General features: G+C 42.0%; 1 protein-coding gene across 4 annotated transcripts in view; it reads right to left on the reverse strand.

Annotated features, from left to right (window-relative positions):
* Positions 1-24,484, reverse strand: part of TGDS (TDP-glucose 4,6-dehydratase) — a 750,932-nt gene that overhangs the window by 559,357 nt on the left and 167,091 nt on the right. For all 4 annotated transcript variants that reach the window (XM_044073003.1, XM_044073005.1, XM_044073004.1 and 1 more), the window contains exon 4: positions 16,872-16,962. In XM_044073003.1, coding sequence (XP_043928938.1) covers positions 16,872-16,962 — 91 coding nt within the window. The remainder of the gene's footprint in view (positions 1-16,871; positions 16,963-24,484) is intronic.

The following is a 24,484-nucleotide window of genomic DNA, read 5'->3' on the forward strand; positions in this document are numbered from 1 at the left end:
TATAAATATTGATAAAAATTTAAAAAATCATGAAGTAACAATTATAAAATATATTATGCTAGATCCCATACCTATGGATCACCATATTCATCAATATCTGTGGCATTAAAAGTTTCAGTAAATTCAGATAGCACCTTAGAAATTGCTGTTTCATTTGTGTTTCTAGCATCAGTGTCCTAATCATTCATTATACAACTAAAGTCTCCTGCTATGATTATTTCCCCTTTAACATGGTGCACGATGTCTTCTAAATGCTGCTTGGCTACTTTGACACCTAATCCAGGTATTCAGTAAAGGTTTACTAAAGTATATATCTTCCCATTTATGGATATCATTACTAAACAGAACATCCCTGTTTTGCCATATGTATTTAAAATTTTTGGCATTAGGATTGAGTTTTTACACCTCGTGGTGGGGGTGGTGCTGCAGTAGCGGTGTCGCCTCACAGTAAGACGCTGTCTGGTTCGATTCTCAGCTAAAGCATCCACTGCGTGGAGACATGCGTGAATGGGTGCACCTTCATTGAAAGTTTTGCATCAGGGCTGGTAACTCGGCATGTAAAAATCAACTACCAATCATTAGCGGACCGGAGTTCCGCTGTGGCGACCCCTAACCGGGAAAAGCCGAAAGACACAATAACAGGATTGAGTTTTTACACAAGACTTCTACTCCTCTCTTCTTTTATTTATAGTGTGAACTTACTAAAACTGTATAGTTATTTGTGTTAATTTTATTTATCTCTTTTTGTATAAAGTGTGTTTCTTGCAAAAAAAATAATCTGTGTATTAAACATCTTTATATATTTTAAGAGACTTCTCTTTCTACAATTATTATTCAGACCATTTACATTAATGGAAATACATTTCATAGTTAAATTATTACCACTCACATTGCTAGTCATGTGTATAGATTTTAAATAAGCACACAGATTTAACTAAAGAGAATGACTTATTTTCATTTGATGTAGCAAAGTGGTTACAACTCAGACATCCAATAAAAAATAATTAAACAATAAAACCTCAAAGACTGAGACAAAAAGCAAACTAACCCTCCTATGGGGAAGCAAACTCCAGTTTTGAATAGACTAGCCATTCAAGTGTACCCTCTAACACCCCTTCTAAGAATCATTTCGCAACACAATTATCTAAACATTTTGTCTAACAGAAAGAAGCTTGCTATGTCTTGTATTCTAGTCATATAAGAAATTTTCCTAAAATTTGATTTTAAATTAAAAAAAAGAAGTTACGTCTTACCATAACGTTCCATCTGAGTTGTTGATCTTCTTCCAGTCATCACTGATGGGTTCAGTTCCAAGACCTCGGAACCGAGTCGGCCTTACACCAAGCTTTCATGCACCAAAAACTCTCAAGCTAAGCTGCTACCCACAATGCCCTTTGCTCAGCTACCTCAGAGCGAGTTTGCATGCAACATATAGAGAAAGAATAAGCCAGAGGCCATCTCTGCGCAGAAACCCTAATACACCATGAAGACCCAGAAGATCTGCCAGGAACCTTAGGAGGGGGTTGGTGGGAGGGTGTGATGATAGGAAGATCAGCAACTCAGATGGAACATTATAGTAAGCCATAACTTCTTTTTCTGAAGTTGTTAATCTTCTTCCTATTCATCACTGATGGGACAGAGTCCCCAGCTACTTGGAGAACCTGGGTGGCCCTTATGGAAGAACATTCCTGAGAACCATTGAGCCAAAGGCCACTCTTCCTCTGGAGATCAGATCCAATTTGTAATGTTTGATAAAAGTGTGGGGCTTAGCCCAAATGGCAGCTGCACAAATGTCATCCATGGAGGCCGTAGAGTGGAAGGCAACAGATGCTGCAATAGCCCTAGTTGAGTGAGCTTTGATTTGGCCCGGCTTAGATTCCTCCATAAGTGAATATGTGAAGATGATACAATCCCGGAGCCATTTAGACAAAGTAACTTTTGATACTACACCTCCCATTCTAAGGCCTGCAAAGGAAATGTAAAGTTGCTCTGACTTGCAGAATGATTTAGTTCTGTCCAGATAAAAATGTAATTGTCTAAGAACATCCATGCAGTATTATCCCTTGTTTGAGTAATTTGGGAAAAACACAGGGAGCTCAATGGACTGGTTAATGGAAAAGTCTGAAACCACTTTGGAGAGGAAGGATGGGTTAGTTCGAAGTGATACTTTGTCCTTATGAATGATCAAATAAGGGCTCTTGATACATAATGCTTGTAATTCTGAAATTTGTCTTGCTGAAGTTATAGCCACCAGGAATAAGGATTTCCAAGATAAGAATTTTAGATCACAAGTGGCAGCTGGCTCAAATGGAGGCAGAGAGAGAGAGAGAGCCTGCAGAACCCAGGACAAATTCCATGCCTCCACCGGCTGTCTGATGGGAGGCCTGCTGTGAAAAATACCCTTGAGGAAGGTCTTACAAAGATGAGAGGAGATAAGTGGTACTCCTTCAGACCAGTTATGGTAGTTGGAAATAGCTGCTAGTTGGACTCGAATGGTAGAAGCAGAGGCACCTTTGTCGAACAGCTCAGCCAAATAATGAAGAATAGTGGCTACGGGGGCTGAGAACGGGTCTAGCTCCTGATCAGGAGACCAAACAGAGAATCTTTTCCATGTATCCTTGTAAAGTTTTCTGGTGGATGGCTTATGAGAAGCCAAAATAATATCGTGGACAGGGGTTTCTTGCCTGGCAACTAACGGAAGTGGAGAAACCAAGCTGTCAGCTTGAGGGTGGATAGATTCGGAGGAGTCAGCCCTTGTGGGTGAGAAATTAGGTCCTGACGAGTGTCTAGGATCCAAGGAGGTTGTAACAGATGAGGTCGGATGAAGGGAAACCACACTTGACAAGGTCAAAATGGAACAATGAGGATCACTTTGCTTCTCAACTGAATTGCCTTCCGCAGAATGAGGGGAATCAGAGGACTCCGAGGGTAAGCATAAAGGAGACCCGTGGGCCAATCATGGACTAGAGCGTCGCTTCGTGACACCCCGAGAGGCGGAAAGAAGGCAAAGTAGCTGCTGCAATTTGCATTTGAAGGGAAGGCGAAAAGGTTGCAGCATGGCTGGCCCCAGTGACTGAAAATTTCCATCGCCACACTTGGGTTGAGAGACCACTCTCGTGCGGATGAAGTATGCATCTGCTCAGTCTGTCCGCAATCACGTTGGAGCTCCCAGGGATGTGCACTGTGATCAGGAAGTGGTTGGAAGCTATCACCCACTGTCAGATTCTCACGGCTTTGCGACAAAGGGGGTAAGACTTGGTCCCTCCCTGTTTATGTACCAGGCTACGGACATGTTGTCCGACTGGACAGCAATTGTTCTGGATGGAAGAAGCAGATGAAAAGCTTGCAATGACAACAGCACCGCTCTTAACTCCTGGACATTCATATGCAAATTGACCTCTACATTGGACCATATGCCTTGGACTGATTTTCCCTGGAAGTGCCCCCCCCCCCCCACCCCATCATGGAAGCATCTGTGGTCACTGTGGCACTGGGCTGTGGAACCTGGAAGGGATGACACAAAAGATCTTCATCTGTATGCATCCACCAGAGGAGATCATGTTTGCAAATGTTTTCGATGAGAATCTTTGAGTTCAGGGGATGAAAATTGGGTATCCACTGGGCCTGAAGGAGCCATTGTAGTAATCTCAAGTGTAGTCTGGCTAAGGGAACTATGGGGATGGCTGCGGCCATAGATCCTAAGGCTTGAAGAATTTCCCTTGCAGACACCTTGCTTTGGCAGAGTATCACCTGAACTTGTGCCGAGAGTCTTTGAAGCCTGTGGGGAGGAAGAGAAATTAGGCTTGACTGCACGTTGAATATTGCCCCTATGAATTCCAGTTGTTGTGATGGATGAAGGTTTGACTTCTTCCAGTGTATGGTGATGCCTAATGACTCCACTAGGGGCAATGTGTAGCGAAGGGCCCTGACCAGGAAATGCTTGATGGGGGCAGAGAGGAGCTAATCATCTAGATATGGAAACACCTGGAATACCTGAAGTCTCAGATGAGCTGTTACCACTGCCAGACATTTCTTGAACACGCTGGGGGCCGTCGAGAGACCAAAAGGCAGGGCTCTGAATTGGTAGTGATCACTTCTGGCTGGGAGCCAAAGGAGGCTCCTGGAGCACTTGTCCATCTTGATATGGTAATACGCATCCCGGAGATCTAATGAGCACATCCACACACCCTCCTGCAGATAGGGGAGGATGGACTGAATCGTGACCATGCGGAACTTGGTCTGAACTACTGATTTGTTTAGATGACTGAGATCCAGAATGGGCCTCCAGTCACCGGTTTTCTTTGGCACCAAAAAGAATCTAGTAGAACCCTGATCCGCACTGATCCGAGGAGACCTTTTGGATGGCTTGCTTTTGAAGTAGCTTTCGTATCTCAGAAGCTGCCTCCTCCCTTTGACTGGGTGGAACATCAGAAAGGGATTTCGGAGGTCTTGGGATAGGATATTAGTGGAATATGGTAGCCTCTGGCAATGATTCTCTGCACCTACTGATCATTCGTAATGGACAGCCAGGCATCTTGGTGCAGAGAGGAAGGCAGTTGGGCAGCGCCTCAGAGCGCTGATATGGTCTACCTGAAAAGGAATCTATGGAGCCCTGGTTCCGGGGACCCTCTCTGCCCTGAAAGGGGCATCTTCCATTACTGGAACTTCCTCTGCCTATGGAGGAGTCCTCACCACGTGCATCTCAGGAAGGACCTTGAGACTTCTTGTGCCACATTTTTCCGCTCCTCTGGTTCCTGGAGAATGAACGGTGAGGTTTGGAAAAGCATAGGCCAATGGCAGTCAAGGTCTTCCCATCTTGCTCGCACCTGGCTAGTGTATCCTTGACCTTCGCACCAAACAAAGCCAAGGGCTCGATAGGGGCATTTAGAAAGGAAGACTTGAAGGAGTCCGCGAGGTCACAGATGCGCATGCAGACGTGATGTCTCATGACTACGTCTGCACCCGCAGCTCTAGCTGCTCCTTCGGTTCCGTGTGAAAGCAACCTCATGGATGAATTAGACATGGATTCTAGGGTGGCAAGTTGGGAAGCAACCTTATCTCGTGCTCCATCCGATACCTAACCTGCGAGGGGTCCGGAGATTTCTGAGATAAGATCTCTCTGGAGCCTCGTAAAATGTGCCATAAAGTTCAGAGACCTAGCTGTGAAGGTCGCTAATGCAAAGACTCGCTTCCCTAACCTGTCCACTGCCTGGGACTCTCTGTTGGGTGGGTGAACAGCGGGACTCTCTTCTGCAAGGTCCTTTTTCGTGGCAGCCACCACCACCATAGCACCCACTGGCAAGCCTCTGGACCAATGGGACTGATCCTCCGGAGGGGAGAGTACTTTGTCTGATCTCCTGGGGGTGGCCTCAATGGAGTCGGGGTTCTTCCAAGCCCATTGCACGATGAGTTTAACCAGCTCATCGGCGGGTGGGGATGTCACTCAAGAAGTAGAGGGTTGAGAGCGAAAGGCCTGCAGGAATAAGGATTCCTCTGAGGAAGGGGTTGAGGACTTCGTCACCCTTCTGTTTCAAGATTTCCATGATGTCTCCGAAGGACATAGTCAGTGGGAGACTGTGGGGACCCTTCCCCATCATCTTAGTCTATATCCTCTGTGAGTGACTCCTCTGGGGAATCCGTGTGTCTCCTCTTACACACCCATTTCCAAGGGGGTTCTTTGGTGGGAGCTGAAGAAGACTCAGAAAGTGAAGTGCCCTGAACAGGGGTCTCCTGGGCCTTGCGCTCTCGGAGTTCGGGGGGGGTGGACTTTGACAGCTGCGGCTCAGAGGGAACTGGAGGAATAACTAACTGTGAAGGATTGCTGGCAGTTAAGTGCTCACTCCATCACCCGGAAGCGGGCCCGCCCGAAGAGGAATGGGAGCCTGTAACCAAAGAAGACAGAATCAGAACCGGGGTCACACCCCACTCCAGACAGACCACCCCTAGGGACGGAGCCTCAAACAAGCTCGGAGTGGGAGTCACCCCTCTGCTCCAAAGTCAGAGCAGATATAACCGTCAAAACTGACACCTGGAACGGGGGCTCAACCCCTCAAGCATGAGATTGCGGAAGGGTGGGTTCTGAAGGAACCAGCACCCAAAGGAATCTCGGAGCCTCAGACAGAGTTGGTGTTGGCACAGAGGAAGGAATTCCTCTAGTAAAAGTTGGATAGATGAACCTTGGAACCGAGTGGTCCAAGGGAGGAGAATAAGTAGGGGTTGCTGGAGAAATAGACCCAAAGCCAGGAGTGGTATAGGGTCTAGGCAGATTTGAGATTCCCCTAACAGTCAGTAGCTGATCAAAAAGTTGCACCGCATCCAATTCGGAAAGGCTCCTGGTGGATCTCACCGAAGCACCTGAAGGAGAGTCAGGCTGGTCCAAAAAGGGGCTGCAAGCTTGTTCGGCAAACAGGTCCACATTGGATGAGTATCAATTCCAATTTTGCAACAGGTAATAACTGTATGGTCGGAGCCATAAACAGGCTCGGAGCAGAAGTCACTATAAGAGTGGATGATAGGAATGGTTCTGAGGACGTCGTCGGTACTGATAACGGGGTCGAAACAGGTGAAGTCGGTGCTGGTAAAGATGTGGAAATACTGGTCGGTATTGAAGATGTAATACTGGTCATTGTCGAAGACGTAATACTGGTCAGTATCACAGACGTAGGCGGTGCCGTAATTGTCAGTGCCGGGGTGGGCGCCGATGAGGCTACCTCAGTAAACTTAACTGGAGCCGAGATCGGAACCGATGTGGTAGTCGGCACCGAGGAGGCAGAAAGGTGTTCAGATGATGACTTATGGGCCTTGTGCTTTTAACCCTTACCTCTGTCACCAGCCGGTGAAGAGGGGTCCGATCAAGGACGTTTCTTATCTGAAGCAGGAGGGGGTGAGACCTCCGTCGCAGAAATGGCCTCCGAGAAAGGTGAAGCAAGCAGGCCCTTTAAAATGTTTGTTATGATGTTCATTTAGCGTCTGCTGGCTGAAACTAGCACATATATTACAGAGGGATTTCACCGACAAATGCGGAACCCCCAAATAGTAAACACATTCCTCATGGAGGTCGCTATTCGGCAGTTTCCCACTGCAAGAAGAGCAGTGTTTAAATCCCGTAGTTCCCTTCTTTTCAGACATTCCAAACACACACTTGCACACAAGGGACAGAGAGAGGAAAGAGAGGAAATGGAGGAGAGAAAAAAACAAATACCACCAATGGTAACAAGATACCGTAAAGGTAGAAAGTTAGAAATATAAACAAATTACCAACAATGGTAAGAGAGAAATACCTGTGGGTAGAGCAGTAGCAATACAGAACAACAAGAACAAGTTATAAGGATGAAAAAATATTTTCAAACCATTAAATATTTACGAAAAAAGCACTTAGCTGGACAGCTCGGTGAAATGCTGCTATATGGCTGTGTGGCAAACGAGATCTGAGGTAACTGAGCAAAGGGCATTGTGGGTAGCAGCTTAGCTTAAGAGTTTTTGGTGCACGCAAGCTTGGTATAAGGCAGACTCGGTTCCGGGGGCTTAGAACAGAGCCCATCAGTGATGAATAGAAAAGAATAGAATAGAGAGATTCACAACTTCAGATGAAAATTTAACACAATCATATTAATTTATTAAAATAATACAAGTTACAATTACTTTTTGTGCTTGCTTGTAATATACAACAGTTGTCCATTAGTCAAACTCCTTTTGATAAGAAAGGATTAATATTCGTCATTCAGTTTAAACTAATCAGCAAAACAGTTCAGATTTATAAAATTGCATAACAAGGTTCCATCACTCTAATTAAACCTAGTGAAGCTCCTGTTAGTATATTGTGCAGCAGCTCAGTCTTTCACATCAATATTTTTATTATATATGATCTAATTACAATTTCCTGTCTGTTTGTATTAAAATCAAATATAATGTGTCTCTCTTTATTAAGTTCACTAAATTACTTGTTAATAAATCTCTCATTGCTTTTACTCTTATTCGAATTGTACAGTTTTGCACGTTATTAGGTAAATATCCCTTTAAGGATCCAAGAAATTCAAACAGCTCATTGTTCACCTTTAACCTGAGTGGTTATATCATGTCTGAGTCTTACTTTTATTTTCTAGCACTTGTGTGTTCACATAGGGATTTTCAGCTTCTAAATATGCTAATAATGGGAAAAAAAACATCTTGGGAACAAGTAAAACAAGCTTTTCAGCTCGCGACCTCGGCAGGAAGGCAAAAAACAAGTAAGCAATTTGAGTAATTTTTTACCTCTACCCACAAGAAATCGGACAAGGTCACCGACGAGAAGACCCAGCTGGGGACGAAGAAAGAGAAAGTTTTCTGGAGACGACAACAGTGTGGATCGACGGACAAGAAAGTAAATGGACTTGTTTTTAACTTGTCTAACTTTGCTCTTACTACAGCAGAGTATACTTTGTTAAATAAGGGTCTTTCTTATATTCTCTCAGCAGGTACAAATCTAACAGATTTACTTTTAGACCTTAGACTCTTTGGCAGGAATATAGCTGTGAGATTAATGTACTCTAATGAAGATTCCCTTAATAATATTGAGAATGGTTCTAGGTTAAGAAGGAAGAGTGCTTTTTGTCCTGTCATTCCAACACGTAGATTGTTTTGTTAGATTATGTGAATATGATTTTTATGAATTTTCTGGTGAAAATCGCTGTACAAATACCTACTTTAGTAAGTCCAAGGATGAACATCGAGCGCTTCTTTCCTTGCGTGGAAATGATGCCCTAACCATTAGACCTGCTGACAAGGGCGGTGGCATTGTTCTTTTAAACTCTTCTAGTTATATTGAGGCCATGTTAACTATGTTGCAGGACGCTCAGACATATCAAATGATTGATACCCCGCTTCTAGATAAGGCTATTAGAGGAATTTGGGATAATTTATATGATCTCCTAATGTGTAGGCAAATTGATTATCAACTCTATTCTTATTTATGTGTTGAACATCCATTAGTTCCTTTAATAAAAAGTCTGCCTAAGGTACATAAATCTTTGACATCTCCCCCAATGAGACCAATTGTATCTGGCGGTGGCTGGGTGACAGGGACCACTTCTGTATATATTGAACACCAGCTGGGTCCATTAGTTAAAAAGATTCCTACTATACTTAAGGATACTCTCCAACTGTTGGATGATATTTAGATCTATAATTGTGATCTCACATGTTCAAAATGTGTCTTGGTTACATTAGATGTTAAGAACCTATTTACATCTATTCTTAATGATTTTGGACTTGAAGCTGTCAGGGAGGTTCTTACTAGCTGTGAAAGTATGTCTAATGAAGAGACTGTGCTTATTACAACACTTTTAGACACGGTACTGACCAATATCTTTATTTTTAATGGCCAGTTATATTTACAGCGTTGGGGTGTTGCAATGGGTATCCCCTGTGCGAACTCCTACGCTAATCTTGCCATGTACCATTGGGAGAAGGCTTTTTTTTGTTTGACCATTTGGGATTTTCTAATATTCTCCTCTATCGACGTTTTGTCAATGACATTTTATTTTTATGGAAAGGTGATGAAGGTAGTTTGAATGATTTTGTTGCTTACTTGAACTCTACAACCCACTTTTTAGAGTTCAGTATGACCTCTTCTTATGTTTCTGTAGATTTCCTTGATATTACCATTCATCAAGACTTTGCTGGACTATTGAGTACCGAATTATATTGGAAACTCTGCTGGACAAATGCTGTACTGCATTTTAATAGTATGCATCTCAGGATGACCTTTTCTAACATTGTTAAGAGTCAATACCATAGACTGAAGTGAATTTGTAAAGATCCGGATGATCTGTTATTACAGTTGGATGAGCTAGATAAGTTATTCTTGGACAGGGGCTATAACAAGTCTATTTTAGTAAATGTAACAGAGGAAGTAATGGGCTCGAATGTCTCCTCAACAAGAAGCATGACTGGTTATGATAGCAGCAATAGGCTTCACTTTGTCACCACATATGCAGGAGATATCAGTTATACTGTAGAGGTGGTGAAGCGCAATTGGCATGCCCTTCTATTGGACCCAGCCACTGCCAGGATAGTTGGGAGGTCTCCATGTTTCACTTATAGAAATGAGTAATTTGAAACGTATCTTATGTAAAGATGTGGTGGGGTGTCCCAATAATAGCTTGATTTCAAATAGGAGTTTGAGCTATGGGAATTTTTCATGTAAACATTGCAGGATGTGTAGTGTTATAACTGTTGTACAGAACTTCGACCATCCTGTCCTAAATTACAGATTTGTTCCTAGATTTATTGCTACCTGTAACAGTGTTAACTTAGTATATCTTGCATCTTGTAATAGTTGCACCTGTTTCTATGTAGGCAAAACTACACGAAGGTTGAGAGACAGGATTTATAATCACTTGTATGACATCAAAAATTCAAATCAACAAAATGCATTAGCTAAACATGTGGCTAATTTTAGTACCCATACATTTAACTTTAGGGTTCTGCAAACAGTGCCGATTAATGTGAGAGGGGGCAAGTTGAACAATCAATTAGAGCTGGTAGAAGTTAAGTGAATTTTTAGATTACGTGCCAATATTTTTCCAGGGCTTAACAATCATGTTAGTCTTAAACCAGCCCTGGTAGCACGTCCAGTAAAATAATACGTAATAATACAATACAATATAATAAAATAATATGTAATGAAATAAGATAAAATAAACTTAAGTAATTTAAGGTAGGATGAGCTGAAGTAGATTATTATTAGAGTACAGTAATATTGTCTGATTTATGACCAGTTTATAGTATATATATATATATATATATATATATATATATATATATATATATATATTGTAACTGGTAAAGGGAATTTTCTGATTTTTTTTGTATTCATTGTTTGTATTCATATAAGAATTTGTTTGAGTTTTAATTTTTCTTTATTTATGCATATTTATATTTGATATTTGATGTACATATGTTATGTCTTGTTTTATGCATACATATATTTTTATATGAATTTATATACACATACATCCATACAATTATGTTAGGATTTGTGTGTGTGTGACTGTTGAATATACGTATACACACAACTTCCTATTGCCTGCTTAACTTGGATTTCATTCTGTCTTTAGTCAGCACTTGTCTTACTGCTGAAGGGGTTAATTAGTTAGCTAATTAACTTGATTTTCCTGCTGTGAACGGGATTGGTTGGCAGTATTTTAAATCTGTTTAAATTAAGCTGTTTGACTGTTTTCTGAGATCTGATGAAGCATGTTTTTACATGTGAAAGTGCTTATCCGTTGAATATACAATAAATTTGTTTGATTTTTAGAGCCTGGTGGTCCTGCCTTGTGTCTTCACTTTGGATTTCTTACAATTTCTTGGCTTGGACCTTTGGGTAGCAGGATACTTTTTTTACCTTTTTTACTTTTTTGTTACAATTTGAGTACTTCTAAACATGCCTTGTGCTTGAGAGTTTTCCCTCCTTCTAAATGGATGTTTGTAAAGCCCAAACATGTCTCTGTAGTTAGAATCAAGTTTACATTTACCTGAGACAAGTTTTATTTCAACTGTAATAAGCCTTGTTCATGCCATAAGAAAAAGAAAAAACATTTTCCTGTTTAAGCATATACTAATCATTAAATTGGTTAAGCCATGGAACATTCATAGACAAACATTTAAAAAACAGGCACACATCTTCTGTTTCTTAAAGTTTAGAACTTATTGAGAAATCTTTATTTAAACTGTATGTTCAAATAAACAATAACTCCCTGTGTCAAGACTACACAGAAAAACATGCAGTATGATGTGTTACTTAAAACTTTTCTTTTTCCCCATTTTTTTCTTTTTTTTTTTTAAGCAACTTGTCTGAGGCCATGACACTAAAACACTATAACAAAAGGTATAAGCGGATAAAGTATTGTTTTGTTTCATGTATTATGATATTGTTATTTACTATACTTTGAGAAATATTAGTTTTATGCAGATTTGTTCAAGCATTACCAAGCTGTTAAGTTAGTAACCTAGAAAGTCAATAAACAAGAACAAAATGTTTTTACCTTTTTTTCTTTTGATATTGTAGTCTTTTAGTTAAAAAGCATTAGTTATGTTGTACATTTTAGCAAACTTTCTAGATTTGCCATCTGAATAAAGTGTGGTTCCCTTTAGATAATTTGTGTGTGGTATAAAAGGAAAAAAAATATGTAAAATATTTACTTAAAGTTACTTGTCCTTTAGTCTCTTCTTTTCGTCTGCTTCTTTCCATTTATTCCCCTCTGCTTGCCATTTTAGGGTAAGTTTTATTAGCTGTTAAAAAAAGACAAAGCTGCATCCAAGGTGTCAAAAGTCTTTGCTTCATCCAAGAAAAATATTTTAAGTCTTGCAGGAAACAGTAAATGACCCTTGAAATGTCTCTTCTTCAATTTTTTATTAAAGTAAACATTCCTTTAGTTTACCTCCGATGAGTAATTATTGTCAAATCTTATTATATTATCTTGGTATCTGACAGGAGAGTTTGACCACACTGTTTTTTAGCACCAGTTCCTTGTCCTGAGAAGATATAAATCTTGCTATTATTGATCTTGGACTTTTATTTGCTTTGCTAGGAGATGTGGGAGCTGCCAGTCACCTATAGGCTCTTTCAATTCCGTAAGAAAAAGACTCAAGTAAATTCAGAACATTTGGAAGCCAAGATGTGAGGAATTTTGCTATATTGTTTCCTTCAGTCTTTTCCGGTAGTCCATAATTACACCAGTTATTTCTCCTGGACCTATTATCTAGGTCTTCTAATTTGTTTGTTGGAAAAGTGTTTTGTTTCGAGATCGACTCAAGCTGATGTTCTTATTCCATGAGTCTGCCTTCCATGTCATGTAATGTTTCTGCTATGTCAGCAATTTGAGTGTTATGTTGCAATTATTAATTCTTGTAACCGCAGCATTTGTTTCGTGCATTTTTCTTTCAAAGAGTCAAGTTTTTTGTCCATTTTGTCAACCTTCAAAGATAAATCTGTATGATAAATAATAAAGTCTGTAATTCCCTTTTCATTGTCTGGTTCTGTGAAGTGTTTTTTGATAACTCATTCTGTGAAGAAATCTGAACCCTTTCTGCTTGAATTTTGACAAAACAATTGTAGAATTTAAATAAAATAATCCAAAGCAGACTTCCAAAGACTGTAGTAGAAGTTGCTGGTTAAGTTTAAGTTTAGGAGTCCCGTTTTTGAAAATTTTCTGTCAGAAATATAACTTTGATAGGAGAGCAGAGAAAAAAATGCTGTCAACCATTCAGCATCCTGGCCATGCCCACTGGTTTATCTTCTTTGCACTGCACCGATTCAGGTTTGGCTTATATCTACTTGTACTGTAACTGGCTTATTTGTATCAGAACATTTTACTGTGAGCACATATAAACTAAATTTTTAAATATACTGTAGAAGATATTGCATTATACATAGACTCCTTTGGAGTAGGCATTTGTAATAATACTCTGACTTCATTACATTCGGTTTTAAACCATTTGATGGTAAAAAAAATGACCCATTTATTAAGATATTCAGATTTTACATGTTTTGTCTAGCATGAGGCATTACTGTCTTAGTCTTTTTAATGACAATCTCAGTATGCCATTTTCTGTTGAGACTCCATACCAGCGTATCATTAATAATGTTAACACAACATTTGAGTCCTTCAGTAAAATTTGCAAGCCCCTATGAAGCTCTTCAGGTAATGACAAAATACAAAATGGAATTTGAGAAACATTTTCCAGTTATGGCAATAAGATTTTAAGATGTCTTGAATAAGAAATCCACCACATAGTGCTGCCTCTGGTTCAATTCTCAACTGGGGTGCCTTCTGTGTGGAGTCTGCATGCCCTCCCTGTGTTCATGTGGGTGCCCTTCCTTGTACTCTGGCTTCCTCCCACATTCCAAAGACATGCTTGGGTTCCAAAATTTTGTGCAGCATTTGTGACAAATCATGAAATAGGCATCTCGATTAATTTATACAGGCATACAAAAAAGGACTGTAGTCATCTGATTAAATTGCTGCTTGGAGTGTCTGATAACCTTATTATGTTTAAAGTTTTTTAATTTTTTTTTTTTCAAAACTGAGTTGCTATGGTCTTGTGTACCTTGTTGCGGGCTGTAATCGTGGGCCCTTCGGGGTCTGGGAAAGGCACAGCCTTGGACAGAATCGTAAAAACTTTTGGACTAAACACCTTTCTAGCGGTGACCTGTTAAGGTCAAACATCAATGCAGTAGGTGGAATTGACACACTATACTGGCCATTGGGGCGTGTGTGTGTGTGTGTGTGTGTGTGTGTGTGTGTGTGTGTGTGTGTGTGTGTGTGGTATGAAAGAACAACTGTGGCAGGGCTAGCAACCCAGATGTGTGACCCTTGCCTCTAGATGACTGTCACTGTTTAACTGACAGCCTGACCCCATGTGTAAAAAATGCGAAAAAGGGTTGTGGGTGCATGCATGGATGGATGTTCTGAATAAATGATCAATTTACAAACAGGCTGTTTCTTTTCTCTTGCAGATTTAGTTTCCTGAACACTTGATCAGATGTTGCATTACACACTACAACTGTGTCTAGTTTAGGACACCGGATCAATTATTATCATTTATTTTCTCTCCTTAGACTAACTGACTACCATAAAGTCTGTGTTACTATTCTGAGCACCAACAGAGTGCACATTTGTAACAAATTTTGCTACTTTTATCTGTCCCTTGCTTGCTTTGATTGCAGAACTGTTTCTTTTATTTTATACAGTTTATCAAAATTATTTACCTTTCTAAAGCTTTTAAAAACTTAATCACTGGATTTTTTTTATTATAATTGTAGCAAAAACTCATGCAGAACTTTTCAATGACATGTTGCTCATGCTTCATGCAGCTCTCAGGGCTCATTTTTACTGGTTTTCAATTCAGTCTATAACATGAAACGTTGTTGTTTGTCTTTCGGCTTTTTCCCGGTAAGGGGTCGCCACAGCGGAACTCCGGTCTGCTAATGATTGGCAGTAGATTTTTATGAAACGCCGAGGTGCCAGCTCGACGCCCAACCTTCAACAAAGGCACGTCCATTTACGCACATATGTCTTTCTAATGCTACCCAACCGCAGGGAGGACATGCAGACTCCATACAGAAGGCCCTCCCAAGCCAAGCCGAGAATCGAACGGGAGAACCTCTTGCTGTGAGGTAACAACGCTACTGCCGTACCACCGCGGCATACCCTACAACATGAAACGTTATACCATTCAAATTCCACTCTAAGCTCTTTCAACTGTGGCAAAGTAAGTTTGCTTACTCTTTACATATTTGCTTCTTTCAACAACATGGTTCTTCTCTGATCATTTCTGACTGCAAATATGATTATGTTTTGTACTAATGAGTAATGTAACAGCAACCTAACAGCCATTTACATATTTTATTTTAATATAGTAGCAAAGTACAGCGGTGTTCATAATGGATCTTTAAAAATGGTCACAGTAACAATAACATTATAATATTTGGGTTACATCCCTCCAGCCAATATCTTTATCCCATCTTACTTTTCATAAGCAGCACTACTACACTATGAAAGATTAATTCTTTACAATATTCACAAATGTATGTGAGGCACACACATACAGCCAGCACCATCAGCAGCCTTCAAGTCTAAGTCTCTTTGCCCCACTGGTAAATCATGACTATGGTAAGTATTGGCTTACTTATGAAATTTTATAATACTTAAAGCATCAAAAATGTGAAATAAAGTGAACAACAGTTACAAATAATTACATACATTTATTAATGGGGGTGTAAAGAAAAGTAGCTTTTGCAGCAGTAAAGCTGTTGCCAAACCTCTACTGTTGCAATAAAGTATACTTCAACATAAATGTACTGCTTTCTTTTGGTGGGGGTTACTATAACAGCAAATTCTGACATTTGGGTAGATTCTACTGACATATTTAAGGGAAGGGAACAGTCACAGGATTTCCAGTAGTACAGACATATGCCAAAAGCTATTTTATGTTGGACTATGCATCCAGCTTGTAGGATACAGTGAAGGTGTAAAAAGTGTAGCTTTAAGCAGAAATGCTTTTTAAATATACTGCTGATATTAGTGGTTCCCTAGCGCAACATGCTTTTTCTGTGTCCTGTAGGGGTTTACCACACTTACCATTGCAAATACACAGAGCCAATACTTTGATAAGATATGTTTAAGTGGCAAGCTTTCTTTCTTAAAAGAAACAGTTTATCAAACATTTACATCTACTTGGTTCTTGCAGTATAAAATAAAATGGAGTTAGAAAATGAAAATAAATATATAAGGATATTACTAACTACTAATACTACACAAAAAGTCATAATGCAAGACCAATAAGCCATTACAAGCATGAAGGTTATACAGATATTACCAAGATATCAATGTTAGTACAGTGTTTCCTCAAAATGTACCAACTTCAACAATTTACCTGCTTTCAAAAATTAATATATACTGTATACAAGTGTAGAACAAACTTGAAAGCAAACAATACATATGCAGCTTTCTTCTGTGAATGTCACACATGAAAAATTGCAGAATGATTATTTGCAACAGTATTAGGACATAATGTCCTCCTTCCTCTATACAGCAGGATAAAGTCAACCTTAATTGTTTAAACAACTAATTTAATCACTTTTCAGAAATTTTTAAAATATTGTGCAACTTTAAATGCACACAATAATTATATCATAACGGGTTGTGCCTAAAAAGTGTCAATCCAACCAGTTAGCACATGTAAAATAAAATACATAAGCATGCATAACACATACACACACCTATATATAAAGCAGTATGTGTGTGCGTATGGAAACGTGTACCATGTAAGTACATTCACATTTTAATACTCTGATGTGGAAATGATGACTTTAACATGGAGATACTCACCCACATGAGTCTGAGCAGCAAAATGTAGTACAGTATCAATCTTCTCAACTTCAAAGAGAAGTTTCACAAAATGGGCATCACATATGTCACCCTGAAGAAAAGAGGAAAGAAACAGCAGTCACCGCCTCAACCTCCCAAAAATGTTACATTCATCACAGCAGCAGAAATGCCCAACGCCTACCACTTATAGTTCATAAACATCTGAAATAAAAGTAAAGAAATATTTTTTTTCAATCTGATTTGCCACACCACTTTTCTGAGGGTAAAACACTTGTGCACTGGTAAGAGAAATGGAAGCCACTCTCTTTTTTGTCACTGTTTCTCCCCCCAACTGTCTGCTAACCAGCAGTCCTTTCTTGGCCAACTAGTTCATTTATTCCCACTTCACTGGGATTAAGAGCTGATTGAGAGGGCCGTCCTTTTCGTAGTCAGAGATTTTGTTATTTTAGCCATAACCACACAAAGCGTGCTCCCTAATATGCTCCAGGGTTTAACATGCAATGGTAGTCAGCAAGGGCTTGATACTCATACCCACAAATGGGAATTCTACCATACACCCATATGCCCCAGGCACATCCCATACTCCCTTCTCCCTGAACAGAAGTGAGCTGGTAATGCCTCATCACTCCTCTCTTTCACATGCCACCTCCAAAAGGCGCTTGAGCCACTAATAAAACTTTCGTCTCCTCGGTAATAGTCAGGACTTATCTATTTATATGTCAAGGCAGCTGTCTGGATGCTACACCATACATAAATAAGGAGACCTGAGGAAGTACAAAATACGATGATCTACAAAATGCTAATGAGAAGGTAACAAAGAAAGAACTAAAAATGGTAAAAATCTGCAAAGGCGGCAAAGCAAAATTCAAGGAAAATCCAGAGCAGACTTAAGTAGAAACTGACTGGCTGAAAAAGTGAGAGAGCCTGAGATCAAAACACTTTCTGGAGACATGTTTCAAAGTTAAACAGTATAAAACCATAGGAAGAAGAAAATGGAAATAAATATTAGTTTAGTAATTCAATTTTAATTCAATGAGATAGAAAACTAAGGATGACACGATAAGGAGTAGAAGTAGAAAAAGACGTTATGTACTTGCCATAACGTTCCATGTTTGTTGTCCTTGATCTTGCCTTCCTTCTTGCTGTTTGGGTTCAGAGCTGATCTTCGGCTCCGACTCGGCCGTATACTATAGCTCGAGAACTTTTACTGGCTCAAGGCTAGTCCCTATCCCAGCATGCCTAGCAGTAGTTACCCAGATCTCGTTTGTGATAACCCAGTACTAGACCATACAAATAGAAAAGCGATATACTCTATTCTACATAACAGATGACACCTGCATGTAAAGGTGTAATCCATCTGCAAGAGTAAGAAGGGGAGAGCAGGACTAACCAAAAGGTATGGTAAAAAGGAAACCAAGCCAGTATAACCAATAAAACAAGGGATTCCTCTCAATCCCCCAGGAAGGGGGAAAGAGGGTGGGACACAAGATGGAAGGCGAGATCAAGGACAACAAACATGGAATGTTATGGTGAGTACATAACTTCTTTATGTTATGTTGTCCATACTTCGCCTTCATTCTTGCTGTTTTGGACAGTGTCCCCAGCACCTGATTCTTGGGTGGCTCACTAAAAAAATACTCTTCAGGACCGTGGAACCAAAGGATGCCCTGTTCCGGAAGGCCAGATCTACTTTGTAATGAATGATAAAAGTATGAGGATTACCCCATGTAGCTGCCACACAGATTGAACCCAAAGGCAGCCTGGCTTGAAAAGCAATAGAGGTAGCCAAGGCCCTTGTTGAGTGTCCTCCAATTTTTCCTGGAAGTTTTTGTTTATGCAAATCGTAGATATATTTTATAGTGTCTGAAAGCCACTTAGATAGAGTCACCTTTTAGACTCCACAACTTTTCGTATTGTCCGCAAAGGATATGAACAATTGGTTAGATTTTCTAAAGTCCTTGGTCCTGTGTAAAGAGAAACTTAACTGTCTATGAACGTCCAATTGATGAAGCTTATACTCTGCCTTGTTGCCATGGTTGGGGAAAAAAACAGGAAGCTCTACGGATGGATTCAAACTGTAGTCGGAACATACCTTGGGTAAGAAAGAGGGGTTGGTTCTGAGAGAAACCAGATCTTTATGGAAAAACAAGTAGGAGGACGAACAGATAAGGACTGTAATTCTGAAACCCTTCTAGCTGAGGTAATAGCAACCAAGAAAAGGGTCTTTCAAGTCAGAAATTTGAGAGGACAAGAAGCAGAAGGTTCAAAGGGGGGAAGAATCAGAGCATCTAAAACTAAATTTAGATTCCGGGGGGGGGGGTTCTTTTATTGGGTCTTAAGAGGGTAGTTCCTCTTAGGAATGCCTTGCATAGCCTATGGGACATGATATTGGACCCCATTTCTCCCATAAGGAAATTAGAAATGGAAGCTAACTGAACCAGGATAGTAGCTGCAGCTGCTCCTTGCTCAAAGATTTCAGCAAGAAATTCAAGAATCTTTGAAATGGGTGGAGTGAAGGGATCAACCTGATTTTTGCTGCCCAACAAGAGAACCTCTTCCATTTACTAGCATAAAGTTTCCTAGTAGTGGGCTTATGATAGGAAATCAAAATGTGTTGAACTGGAGAAGAAACATCAGGAAGCCTGGCTAAGACCGGAAGTGAAGAAACCAAGCTGTGAGCTTGAGAGTTTGGATGGAAGGATGGAGAGCCTCCGACTAATGCATCAAAAGATCTTGCACTGGGTCCAGGATCCAAGGCTCCCCCTGCAGGTGAGGCCAAAGGAACGGGAACCATATCTGGTGAGGCCAGTAAGGGGCAATGAGGATTAGCTTGCAACCCAACGACTTTGCTGTCTCAAGAACCTTGGGGATCAGGGAAATGATGGAAAGGCGTAAAGCAGTCCCAGGGGCCAATCGTGAACAAGCGAGTCCCTGTGTGACTATCCCGGTGGTGGGACTAGGGCAAAGTAGCTGCTGCACTTGTTGTTAAGGGGGGGTGGCAAACAGATCGTAGCATGGCTAGCCTCATTTGTGAAAAATCAAGTCCGCAATTTTCTGCTTCAAGGACCATTCGTGAGGCATCAGGATAGCCCGGCTGAGCTTTTCTGCTATCACATTGGATTTCCCCGGGATGTGCATTGCAACAAGAAAGCTTTGGGAAGACATCGCCCATTGCCAAACTAGTAGAACCTCTCGACACAAGGGGTAAGATCTAGTTCCACCCTGTTTGTTAATGTACCATACTACCGACATATTGTCCATCTGAATTGCTATAGTCCCTATAGATAAAGAGTCCTGAAGTGCTTGCAACACCAGAAGCACCGCTCTCATCTCCAAGACAGTGATGAGCAAGTGGTACTCGTGTTCCTGCCAAGTCCCTTGAACAGTCTGTCCCAGATAATGCCCACCCCACCCTATGTGGGAAACATTCGTAGTCACTGTGGCTACAGGTTGGGGGGGTAGAAACAGCCTGTCTATTGTTACCATAGGAGAGTGAAGCCATTAGTCCAGATCATTTTTGCAGGATTTTATGATCAGAATCTGATGTGACATGGGTAAATCCTGGAATGACCATTGTGCAAATAGGAGCCACTGTAGAATTCTCATGTGGAAGCGAGCCATACAGACCAGAGTGATTGCCGCTGCCATAGAACGCAGGACCTTGAGGACAACTCTTGTCTGGATTCGCTTTTGTGTGAACAGCATTGCAACTTGGCGGCAGATCGTTAATACTCTTTCTTGAGGCAGCTTTGCCATCATGGCCCTTGTGTCTAAATCTGCCCCTATAAAGGTAATATATTGACAAGGCAACAAGGTAGACTTTTCGTAGTTTATGGTGATAGTTAGTTGAGAACAAGAGCGAACTGTGGATTCCCTTGCCTTGATTAGTTGATGGTGGCAGCAAGGAGCCAGTCGTCTAGATATGGAAACACCCAGAATCCTAGACGCCTCAGGTGAGCCGTAACTACTGCCATGCATTTGGTGAACACCCTGGGGGCTGTGGTGAGAGCAAAGGGCAGAGTTTTGAACTGATAGTGACTGGCTCCCAGCCAGAAGCGTAGATATCTCCTTAACCGTCTGCCCATTTTTATGTGGTAGTACACATCCTGGAGAACGACAGAGCACATCCAATTGTCCTGTCCCAGAAAGGGAAGAATTGACTGCAGTGTTACCATCTGAAACTTTGTCTTCTTGACTGATTTGTTCAGCCTGCTGAGATCCAATATGGGTCTCCATTCCCCTGTTTTCTTTGGAACTAAAAAGAACCTTAAATAAGTTCTGGATCCGATTTGGTCTGCGGGGACTTCCTGGATGACTCTTTCTTAGCAACTTTGAACCTCTAGGTTTGCTTGATCCAGAAGACTGGGTGGAATATCTGGGATAGAGTGTTGTCTTTCCGATAGGGGAAGTTGAAAGAAGGGGATATCGTAACCTTAGGATATTATCGATAGTACCCCCATGTATGTCCTTGCGATTGTCTGCCCAGGCTTTTGGGTACAAGGAAAATCTCCCCCCGACTGTCTCTGGAGTCGAGCCTCCCTCCAGAAGTGCTGGAAGGGCCTACCAGAGAAGGTATCTCTGTCTCCCAGATTCTGCAGACTCCCCCCCGCCACGAGATCGGGGTCTTCCGTTATTTCCCCCTCTGCCCCTGGGGAAAAAATCTCCACGTGTGTCAGGCGAAGCTCCCTGAGATTTCCAGAACCACATTTTTCCGCTTTTCTGGCCTTTAGGATAAGACCTAGATGGAGTAGAAAAACGTACTCCCACAGCAGAGAGAGTTTTGCCATCCTGTTCACACCTACTAAAAGTCTCTTTTACCTGAGGCCTGAACAAGGACAAGCCATCAAAGGGGGCACTGGTAAAGGAAGACTTGAAGAGCTCTGAAAAATGACAAAGGCGCATCCAGGAGTGTCTGCGTAAGGCTACCCCTGTGCCTGCTGCCCTGCTCACCCCATGGGCTGCTTAAGAAATTAGCCGCATGGAGGAGTTAACCACTGAAGTCAAGGTCGCAAGCTGAGAAGCTGCCTTGTCCGAGGCTCCCGCAGCTGTAGGATCCTGTAAGGTATCTCCTAACTCTTTGCGGAGATCCCTTTGAAGCCTTGTAAAGTGGGAGAAATAGTTTAGTGACCTGAGTGCCAAGGTTGCTGAAGAAAACATACGCTTCCTGTATCTGTCCATCGTACGAGACTCTTTATTCGGCAGATGGACAAGTTTCCACTAATTCCTTCCTGGTGGCTGCTGCCACCACCATAGCATCAACGGGAACACCTTCAGGGGCTGTTATAAATTTATTGGGCCTCCGTGGAACTGGTTCCATCATTTCTGGAGAACTCCACACCTTTTGACTCACTACATGCAACAGTGGGTCGAAAGGAGGAGATACCCAAGAGGTGGAGGGTCGGGAACCGAATGCATCCAGGTACACTGACTCGTCTTCAGAGGGGCAAGGGACTTCCAGTCACCCCTCTGTCTAAGGATTTCTAAGATGTCTGAAAAAGAGACCTCTTTAGAGGGGGACTGTGGGGACCCTTCTAAGTCATCCAAGTTTGTGTCTGATGTCAAGGACTCAGGGGAGTCCACGTGCTACCTCTTGCAAGTCCTCTTTTGAGGGACCTCCCCCGAGGGATGCTCAGGGGAGATTTCAGAAGAGGTGGTATCGCCCAATGGGGTGTCCTGGAGCATAGATTCACTAAACTTGCGGCAGAGGGGAGGTTTGGAGGTGGACACTGGCACTGAAGGCAAAGGAGCTAATGGAGCCAAGAGTGGAGCTGTCTCAGCAGACAACAAGCTTTTCATCACCTCAAAGGTGTTGCGGTCCTGACCCAAAGAGTCTCCAGTTCCGAAGAAGCCAGAGACTTCCTCTAAACCAAGGGGGATGGCTCTGAGGCCGATGTAGAAGCCAAGCTGACCTACGCCGGTGCTCCAAGAGGGAGAGTAGGGTTGGACAAGGGTCCGATACCGCTCCCCCCTCAGGGCCGATGAGGGAGCACCGGCTCCTACATCCCTCGATAGAAGGGGGGTAATCGAGAAGATCGGAGTGGTAGTCAGAACCGAAAGACCAGAGGAGGTTACAGGAACCGATGGTTCCACCACTGCGACTTCCATACACTCCGGCTCCGAACTCAGAGGAGTCAGATGAGGAATCATGATAGGTGTTGATTGGGCTGTCGGCACCATTTCCGTCTGGGATGGGCCCAAAAATATTTTAGCCAATGCTGGTGACCTAAGAAGCCTCTTCACCATCCTCTCCATGTCATCATCTGAGAGGCTCCTGGGTGACCGAGAGGAATGGGATGAAGACCAATGACTGCCTGCCACAGATTGTAATAAGGAGACTGTAGAGCAGACTGCACCTATTCCAAGGCAGGAGACCTGGATCACTTGTGAGACCTTACTGGCTCCAAAACAACAGATGAAGCCGTAGGTGAGAGTGTCTTGACGGAACTGTCAGGTTCAACTTAGCTTGTAGCTTGCCCTTCTGTTTAGATGGATCCAAACTCGGAGCAGAAGAGGATGAAGGCTTTGATTTCTCCAACTGTTTTGCTGGCTGAGTCCACAGCAGCATCAAAGGGGCCCTTCAGTAAACCTCTTAAGCTTAATTTGTACTTTCTTTCCTGCAGGACTCATGAACTAAATGCATGGCAAATAGAACACGAATCCTGCAGGTGAACAGGTCCTAAACAGTACACACAACTCGTGTGCCCGTCCTTAAGGGACATCTTTTTACAGCACGAATAGCACTTTTTGAAACCTGAAGGTTTCGATTCCTTGGCAGAATCTTTCATAGGTTCATAGGTTCATAGGTTCATACTAGGCTATCTGCCCGAGGGCATTTACAAGCCTAGCCCATCGTTTTGTGGCTTACGCCACCCCTTTAGTATGGGGAACTATACCCATTATTTTGCTGTGCCTCTGTCGAGCAGTGACACTGAGGTAATCCCTGGGGTATATCTGCGATCTCCCATCCATTGGTCAAGATTTCTCTTGAACAAGGCCAGCGAGGTGCTCTGCCTCACATGTACCGGGATTTTGTTCCACAGCATAGGGAGTCTTTGGGTGATGAATCTATCCCTCCAGCACGTCCTATTAATAGCCGTGTCAAGGTTTAAGTCTCCGCCTTGTGGCTCTGATGGAACTAGACTTTTTGAGGTGAAGCATATTCATCAAATCTGGGTTTGACATGGCCTTGTATGTTAGGCAAAGGTCACCTCTGAGCAAGCCGTAAGCGACTGAATAGAGCTGGAGTTCTTTCAGTCGGGCAGCATAGGACAGATGTTTGAGACCCTTTATCCTTTTGGTGAGGCACTTTGTGGCCTCTCCAGCTGCTGCAAGTGTCGGGTCAGATACATTCCGAATGGGGCATTGTACTCAATCATTGGTCTGATGAGTGATGAGTAAAGGGAGACTATGACCTCCCTTGATCTAGATGAGAATCCCTTCATGATAAGGTGGGCAATGTAGAAGGTCTTCCTAACTACTTTAGCTACATGGGTGTCGAATGACAGACTACTATCAACCTGGGTCCCCAGGTCCCTGATAACTTCTTCTGTGCTCAGTGGATTGCCACCTATTTGGTAGCTAGGGGTAACCTTGTTTTTCCCGAAGGGTATGAC

Source organism: Protopterus annectens, chromosome 5.part1 (assembly GCF_019279795.1).
Source record: "Protopterus annectens isolate FY-2018-M chromosome 5.part1, PAN1.0, whole genome shotgun sequence".
NCBI classification, from domain to species: domain Eukaryota; kingdom Metazoa; phylum Chordata; order Ceratodontiformes; family Protopteridae; genus Protopterus; species Protopterus annectens.